The 9727-nt window shown below is 41.3% G+C and overlaps 1 protein-coding gene across 1 annotated transcript; it reads left to right on the forward strand.

Annotated features, from left to right (window-relative positions):
- Positions 1-9023: 9023 nt before the first annotated feature.
- Positions 9024-9509, forward strand: LOC138368938 (uncharacterized). Its single transcript, XM_069331663.1, has one exon. The coding sequence runs from the start codon at positions 9024-9026 to the stop codon at positions 9507-9509; it is 486 nt and encodes a 161-aa protein (XP_069187764.1).
- Positions 9510-9727: the final 218 nt, after the last annotated feature.

The following is a 9727-nucleotide window of genomic DNA, read 5'->3' on the forward strand; positions in this document are numbered from 1 at the left end:
CTCTTATGCTATTCGTACAGCCCAGTACTTCAGTGCATTGTTTTTACACTCCAGTGTATATCATTCTATCAACTTCAAACCCTTACATTTAACAAATGTATTATTAATGAATTAAATGTAAGGGTTTCGTTTAATGAAATGTGTTTAAGTCTGCTCTGATCAAACAGTTTAACGTAAGTAAGCTCTCAATGTAACATAAGTCTGCCTTAATCAGTCAGTGTCCAAATCTTATCAATATTAGTACTGGTATGTACAAACTTGATCCATTTTTAAGTTACAATATTGCACAACAGTTTTAGAAGAAACTCTGATAGGGTTACTATGTCTCATTTCAATATTATATTCATATAATGTGCATTCAGTGAGGCTTTCTTTAATCTTTCATCCTTATTCTTTGACCGCTTAATCCTATTATTCTATCTCCTTTGAAGGAGATATTATTCTCATTCAAGGATCTCTTATCCTATCTCCTTCATTCTACTTGGCACTGATGAAGGCGAATTAGCCGAAAACGCGTTAAGCATTCTCTATTTTTCACATGTGGTTATTCTGCATATATATATATATATATATATATATATATATATATATATATATATATATATATATATATATATATATATATATATATATATATATATATATATATATATGTCGTACCTAGTAGCCAGAACTCACTTCTCAGCCTACTATGCAAGGCCCGATTTGCCTAATAAGCCAAGTTTTTATGAATTAATTGTTTTTCGACTACCTAACCTACCTAACCTAATCTAACTTTTTCGGCTACATAACCTAACCTAACCTATAGAGATAGGTTAGGTTAGGTTAGGTAGGGTTGGTTAGGTTCGGTCATATATCTACGTTAATTTTAACTCCAATGAAAAAAAATTGACCTCATACATAATGAAATGGGTAGCTTTATGATTCCATAAGAAAAAATTTAGAGAAAATATATTCATTGAGGAAAACTTGGCTTATTAGGCAAATCGGGCCATGCATAGTAGGCTGAGAAGTGAGTTCTGGCTACTAGGTACGACATATATATATATATATATATATATATATATATATATATATATATATATATATATATATATATATATATATATGTCGTACCTAGTAGCCAGAACTCACTTCTGAGCCTACTATGCAAGGTACGATTTGCCTAATAAGCCAAGTTTTCATGAATTAATTGTTTTTCGACTACCTAACCTACCTAACCTAACCTAACATAACTTTTTCGGCTACCTAACCTAACCTACCCTATAAAGATAGGTTAGGTTAGGTTAGGTAGGGTTGGTTAGGTTAGGTCCTATATCTACGCTAATTTTAACTGCAATAAAAAAAACTGACCTCATACATAATGAAATGGGTAGCTTTATCATTTCATAATAAAAAAAATAGAGAAAATATATTAATTTATGAAAACTTGGCTTATTAGGCAAATCGGGCCTTGCATAGTAGGCTGAGAAGTGAGTTCTGGCTACTAGGTACGACATATATATATATATATATATATATATATATATATATATATATATATATATATATATATATATATCTTTGGTGGTGACCTTCTTTTGTGTCCTTATGTCTCTTGCACCTTCAGCCTGAAGTCTCCAAAGGAATTTGTTGACTTACTGCGGGGAACACGGGCCACAGGGATAAGAGCCTCGTTGGACGTAGAATCACTGTTTACCAATGTACCTGTGGACGAGACAATCGGGATGATAGCCGACAGAGTGTACCGTGATCCGGCCTGTACTCCTCTTGACATACCAGAAAACATTCTAAGGTAACTACTCCAAGCTTGTACTAAAGAGGCACCCTTCTTGTGCCCCGATGGGCACATGTATAAGCAAGTAGATGGGGTCGCCATGGGTTCTCCCCTAGGTGTCCTGTTTGCGAACTTCTACATGGGTACAATTGAACAAAAAGTCTTAGTCGACATGAACTTGAAACCGGCCATATACTGCAGGTATGTTGACGACATTTTTACACAGGTACCTGATGTCAGATATCTGCAGGAGCTGAAGGAGGCATTTGAGCAGAGTTCTGTGTTGTGTTTCACTTACGAGATGGAGAAGGATGGGAAGCTGCCATTTCTAGATGTAACAGTCATGGAAAGGAGCGGAGGTTTCCACACTGCAGTCTACACTAAGGAAACAAACATAGGAATGTGCCTCAATGCCAACAGCGACTGCCCTGACAGGTACAAGAGGAGTGTCGTTAACGCTTATGTCGACCGTGCTCTCAGCCACATCTCAGGATGGAAGCAAGTCGATGAAGAACTCTGTAGGGTAAGGCAGGTCCTAGTCAACAACGGCTTCTCCAATGGTTTCATTGAAGACATCATAAGAAGGAAGGTAAAACGCCATGCAACCTCTGAAGAAACAACTAACACAACACCTGTACCCCCTATTAGACTATTTTACAGGAACTTCTTTTCCACAGCTCATAAAACAGAGGAAAGGGTCCTGAAAGATATTGTTAATAGAAACGTTATCCCTACAGACAAAAATCAGAAGATACAATTGACGATCAACTATAAAACCAAGAAAACGGCCAACCTACTCATGAGAAACTCTCCAAACACAAAGCAGAACGCTTTAAAAGAGACCAATGTCGTCTATGCATTCAAATGCCCACTTGGGGACTCTAAGCCTCAAAGAATTCAGTATATAGGCAAGACAACAACATCTCTTTTCAGGCGATTAACGATGCATAAGCAACAGGGCTCCATGAAGGAACTTATAATCTCTTCCCACAACCAGACCTTCACCAGAGAAGTCTTAACAAAAAACACGGAAATCATCGATAGATACAGTGATAGCAGGCGGCTTGATATCTGCGAGGCACTACACATTAAGAAGTCGACACCAGCAATCAACAGCCAATTAATGCACAACTATATTCTACCCACTTCAAGACTCCACAATAATATAGTAGCATCAAGAAATATGGGCCAATTGGCCCTTTGCAGTTACTTCCATTTTTCCCTTTAACTTACAAAACATTATACCCATTGTTTCGTGTTCTGTCTTGTGTTGAAAGTTTGTTTTCACCTCATCCAAAATTGTTCTAACATATCACCTCACCCAAATGCAGGTATAAAATCGAAGATGTTTAAACTCTGTTCAGTTATATGTATGTATGTATGTATGTATATATATGTATGTATATATATATATATATATATATATATATATATATATATATATATATATATAACTGAAAACTCACACCCCAGAAGTGACTCGAACCCATACTCCCAGAAGCAACGCATCTGGTATGTACAAGACGCCTCAATCCACTTGACCATCACGACCGGACAAAATGAGGTGATAGCCGAGGCTATATGAACCACCCCACCGCCGGCACTCGGATAGTTATCTTGGGCATAGCATTTTACCAAATCACCTCATTCTTTGGGGCACACGTGAGGAACACAAATGCGAACAAGCCTGAATGGTCCCCAGGACATATGCAACTGAAAACTCACACCCCAGAAGTGACTCGAACCCATACTCCCAGAAGCAACGCATCTGGTATGTACAAGACGCCTCAATCCACTTGACCATCACGACCGGACAAAATGAGGTGATAGCCGAGGCTATATGAACCACCCCACCGCCGGCACTCGGATAGTTATCTTGGGCATAGCATTTTACCAAATCACCTCATTCTTTGGGGCACACGTGAGGAACACAAATGCGAACAAGCCTGAATGGTCCCCAGGACATATGCAACTGAAAACTCACACCCCAGAAGTGACTCGAACCCATACTCCCAGAAGCAACGCATCTGGTATGTACAAGACGCCTCAATCCACTTGACCATCACGACCGGACAAAATGAGGTGATAGCCGAGGCTATATGAACCACCCCACCGCCGGCACTCGGATAGTTATCTTGGGCATAGCATTTTACCAAATCACCTCATTCTTTGGGGCACACGTGAGGAACACAAATGCGAACAAGCCTGAATGGTCCCCAGGACATATGCAACTGAAAACTCACACCCCAGAAGTGACTCGAACCCATACTCCCAGAAGCAACGCATCTGGTATGTACAAGACGCCTCAATCCACTTGACCATCACGACCGGACAAAATGAGGTGATAGCCGAGGCTATATGAACCACCCCACCGCCGGCACTCGGATAGTTATCTTGGGCATAGCATTTTACCAAATCACCTCATTCTTTGGGGCACACGTGAGGAACACAAATGCGAACAAGCCTGAATGGTCCCCAGGACATATGCAACTGAAAACTCACACCCCAGAAGTGACTCGAACCCATACTCCCAGAAGCAACGCATCTGGTATGTACAAGACGCCTCAATCCACTTGACCATCACGACCTTCGAGTCACTTCTGGGGTGTGAGTTTTCAGTTGCATATGTCCTGGGGACCATTCAGGCTTGTTCGCATTTGTGTTCCTCACGTGTGCCCCAAAGAATGAGGTGATTTGGTAAAATGCTATGCCCAAGATAACTATCCGAGTGCCGGCGGTGGGGTGGTTCATATAGCCTCGGCTATCACCTCATTTTGTCCGGTCGTGATGGTCAAGTGGATTGAGGCGTCTTGTACATACCAGATGCGTTGCTTCTGGGAGTATGGGTTCGAGTCACTTCTGGGGTGTGAGTTTTCAGTTGCATATGTCCTGGGGACCATTCAGGCTTGTTCGCATTTGTGTTCCTCATGTGTGCCCCAAAGAATGAGGTGATTTGGTAAAATGCTATGCCCAAGATAACTATCCGAGTGCCGGCGGTGGGGTGGTTCATATAGCCTCGGCTATCACCTCATTTTGTCCGGTCGTGATGGTCAAGTGGATTGAGGCGTCTTGTACATACCAGATGCGTTGCTTCTGGGAGTATGGGTTCGAGTCACTTCTGGGGTGTGAGTTTTCAGTTGCATATGTCCTGGGGACCATTCAGGCTTGTTCGCATTTGTGTTCCTCACGTGTGCCCCAAAGAATGAGGTGATTTGGTAAAATGCTATGCCCAAGATAACTATCCGAGTGCCGGCGGTGGGGTGGTTCATATAGCCTCGGCTATCACCTCATTTTGTCCGGTCGTGATGGTCAAGTGGATTGAGGCGTCTTGTACATACCAGATGCGTTGCTTCTGGGAGTATGGGTTCGAGTCACTTCTGGGGTGTGAGTTTTCAGTTGCATATGTCCTGGGGACCATTCAGGCTTGTTCGCATATATATATATATATATATATATATATATATATATATATATATATATATATATATATATATATATATATATTGGCCTGTTATGTTGGACATTGTCTTCTGTGTTGGCAACACAGAAGACAATGTCCAACATAACAGGCCAATTACACTGGATTAATCTTTGTGTTTAGATAGGAGATGCCTCGTATGGGCCAATAAGCCTTCTGCAGCCCCTATGTTTATCCCTTATGTATCCCCCCATGTTTTTCACCTTCATATATATATATATATATATATATATATATATATATATATATATATATATATATATATATATATATCCTTCTTCACCTTAAAAGTACGAAAATGAGTTTTGGAGAACTCCTATTCCAATTAAGCCCTGATGCTAAGAAAATAGTTAGAGGGATAGAAGCCCTAAACCAGAAAATAATAAATACAGAATATGCGGTCATATTCAATGAAACATATATATATATATATATATATATATATATATATATATATATATATATATATATATATATATATATATATATGTCGTACCTAGTAGCCAGAACGCACTTCTCAGCCTACTATGCAAGGCTCAATTTGCCTAATAAGCCAAGTTTCCAAGAATTAATTGTTTTTCGACTACCTAACCTACCTAACCTAACCTAACCTAACTTTTTCGGCAACCTAACCTAACCTAACCTATAAAGATAGGTTAGGTTATGTTAGGTAGGGTTGGTTAGGTTCGGTCATATATCTACGTTAATTTTAACTCCAATAAAAAAAAATTACCTCATACATAATGAAATGGGTAGCTTTATCATTTCATAAGGAAAAAATTAGAGAAAATATATTAATTCAGCAAAACTTGGCTTATTAGGCAAATCGGGCCTTGCATAGTAGGCCGAGAAGTGCGTTCTGGCTACTAGGTACGACATATATATATATATATATATATATATATATATATATATATATATATATATATATATATATATATATATATATATATATATATATACCGAAAAAGTAAGATTAATAATTCTAACTCGATTTTTTCAATATTTCTTATGTTTTTCTTCATGTGGGTGGTAATGAAAATAACAATTCTCCAAAATTAATTTTTTATTAATGGTCTGACGCCTGAATGCGTTTCGTAATTCATATTACATTTTCAGACTTAATTTACACACAAATTCATCGTACTTATACTCTATTTGGTGAGGTGATATGGTACAAAAGTTTTGGGTGAGGTGCCAAACACAAGACAGTACACGAAACAATGGGTTTAACTTGGATATATGAACATAAAAAATGGAACTACAGAAGGCCTATTGGCCAATACTTCCTCTTGCTGCTTCCATATTGGTTCGGGGTCTTGAAGTGGGTAGAATATAGTTGTGCATTAATTGACTGTTGACTACTGGTGTTGACTTTTTGATGTGTAGGGCCTCAGCTGATGTCAAGCCGCCTGCTATCGCTGTACCTATCAATGATTTCTGTGTTGTTTGTTAAGATTTCTCTGGTGATGGTCTGGTTGTGAGAGGAGATTATATGTTCCTTGATGGCGCCCTGTTGCTTATGCGTTGTTAGTCGCCTGGAAAGAGACATTGTTGTCTTGCCTATATACTGAGTTCTTTGGGACTTACAGTTCCCAAGCGGCGATTTAAAGGCATAGACGACATTAGTCTTCTTCAAAGCGTTCTGCTTGGTGTCAGGAGAGTTTTTCATGAGTAGATTGGCCTTTTTTTTTTGGTTTATAATAAATTATCAATTGTATTTTCTGATTATTGTCTATAGGGATGACGTTCCTATCAACAATATCTTTCAAGACCCTTTCCTCCGTTCTATGAGCCGTCGAAAAGAAGTTCCTGTAAAAAAGTCTAATTGGGGTTGGTGCTACATAGCCTTCCCGGTTTGGTGCCTTCAATTGATAAAACTTTTTAACTTACTAATTGGGGATACAAGTGTTGTGTTAGTTGACTCTTCAGAGGTTGCATGGCGTTTTACCTTTCTTTTTATGATGTTTTCAATGAAACCGTTAGAGAAGCCGTTGTTGACTAGGACTTGCCTTACCCTACAGAGTTCTTCATCGACTTCTTTCCATCCTGAGCTGTGGCTGAGGGCACGGTCGACGTAAGCATTGACAACACTCCTCTTGTACCTGTCTGGGCAGTCACTATTGGCTTTGAGGCACATTCCTATGCTTGTTTCCTTAGTGTAGATTGCAGTGTGGAAGCCTCCACTCCTTTTTCGTGACTGTTACATCCAGAAAGGGCAGCTTCCCATTATTCTCCATCTCGTATGTGAAACTCAACACAGAATTCCACACAAATGCCTCCATCAGCTGCTGCAGACATCTGGCATCAGGTACCTGTGTAAAAATGTTGTCAACATACCTGCAGTATATGGCGGGTCTCAAGTGTGCAAACAGGACACCTAGGGGAGAACCCATGGCGGCCCATTACTTGCTTATACATGTGCCCATCTGGGCTTACGAAGGGTGCCTCTTTAAGTGCAGGCTTGGAGTAGTTTCCTCAGTATGCTTTCTGGCATGTCACGAGGATTGCAAGCTGGGTCACGATACAGTCTGTCTGCTATTATCCCGATTGTTTCGTACAAAGGTACATTGGTAAATAGTGACTCCACATCCAACGAGGCTCTTATCCCCCTGGCCCGTGCTCCGTGGAGTAAGTCGACAAATTCCTTGGGAGACTTCAAGCTGAAAGCACAGGGTATGTAAGGAGCCAGCAACTTGTTGAGTCGCTTAGCCAGGCTGTATGTGGGTGTGGGTATCTGGCTGATGATTGGCCGCAGTGGGTTTCCAGGCTTATGGGTCTTGACATTTCCATAGGCATACCCAGGATTGCATTCCCCAACAACTTTTGGCAGGTGGAGTCCGGATTTCTTGGCGTTCACAGTTTCGATCAATCTGTTTATCTTCGTTTTCAGTTCGGCTGTAGTGTCCTTCGTTACCCTTTGGAATTTAGTTTGGTCAGAGAGTATGAGATTCATTTTTGCCAGATATTCGTCTTTTTAAAGAATGACAAATATTGGCGACTTGTCACCTCTCCTGACAACTATCTCCTTGTTCTCACGAAGGCTCTTAGCTGCTGCTTTGAGCTCGGGGGACAGTATGGTGCTTCTGTAGTTACCTTGAACCTTTCCTCCTTCTGCAATAAGTTCTACTTGCAAGGTGTCTTAAGTGGTAACCTTCTTTTGCTTCTCGAGGTCGAATATATCGTCCAATAGAACGATATTGATAGGTCGTACTGTACTATAGGGTCGAACCATATTACATGTCATACTGTACTGTATGGTCGTACTGTACTGGCAGTACGACGTGAACTACTTGTGGTAGGACAACTACAGGACCCGGGACTACCATCACGGGAACGACCACTACTGACACACTGACGGCGGCCACACACGACTGGTGGAGCCATTCAGGCGGGCAGGTCGTTAACTCGGTCGTCACTCTCGTTATTGACTCTCTCAATGCTTTAAGCCACTCGTGTGGATGGGTATATATTTCCTAACTTAATATTCCATAACAAAACCATTCTTTTGTTTTTCGAAAAGATTTCTTGGTTTGTATTTTTTTATAATTAAATTTGAATTTTTAATTATTTCTTGAAAAGGTAATCTTTGGAAAATGTGATAATTGAAACATTGGAGTAAGAGGGATGTGGTGAGGCACTTTGTGGGAGGGAGGGAGGGAGGGAGGGAGAGAGGATGGGAGGGTGAGAGAGGGAGGGAGGGAGGGAAAGAGGATGGGAGGGTGAGAGAGGGAAAGATAGAGACGGTGAATGGAACGAAAGGGAGGCATGTGGGAGAGTATAGAGGGAGGCATGTGGGAGAGTATAGAGGGAGGCATGTGGGAGAGTATAGAGGGAGGCATGTGGGAGAGTATAGAGGGAGGCATGTGGGAGAGTATAGAGGGAGGCATGTGGGAGAGTATAGAGGGAGGCATGTGGGAGAGTATAGAGGGAGGCATGTGGGAGAGTATAGAGGGAGGCATGTGGGAGAGTATAGAGGGAGGCATGTGGGAGAGTATAGAGGGAGGCATGTGGGAGAGTATAGAGGGAGGCATGTGGGAGAGTATAGAGGGAGGCATGTGGGAGAGTATAGATGGAGGCATGTGGGAGAGTATAGAGGGAGGCATGTGGGAGAGTATAGATGGAGGCATGTGGGAGAGTATAGAGGGAGGCATGTGGGAGAGTATAGATGGAGGCATGTGGGAGAGTATAGATGGAGGCATGTGGGAGAGTATAGAGGGAGGCATGTGGGAGAGTATAGATGGAGGCATGTGATGGAGACATTGCTGAGGCGAGGTAGGGATAGAAAGGGAAGGAACAGCAGTAAGGGAGAGAAGGATTAAAGTGCCGATGGATAGGAGAGGTGAGAGGTAGAGTAAGGGAGTGAGAGGTGAGAGAAGTGAGAGGTGAGGGAAGGAGTGAGGGAAGAGAGTCCCTAACGAGGGAGAGGGGAGGGGGGGGGGAGGGGTGTGAATGCAATTAATTCATTCACA

This window comes from Procambarus clarkii, chromosome 26 (assembly GCF_040958095.1).
Source record: "Procambarus clarkii isolate CNS0578487 chromosome 26, FALCON_Pclarkii_2.0, whole genome shotgun sequence".
NCBI lineage: Eukaryota > Metazoa > Arthropoda > Malacostraca > Decapoda > Cambaridae > Procambarus > Procambarus clarkii.

Coding starts and splice junctions, on each gene's coding strand:
- LOC138368938 (XM_069331663.1), top strand. CDS start 9,024: ATGTGGGAGAGTATAGAGGGAGGCATGTGGGAGAGTATAGAGGGAGGC.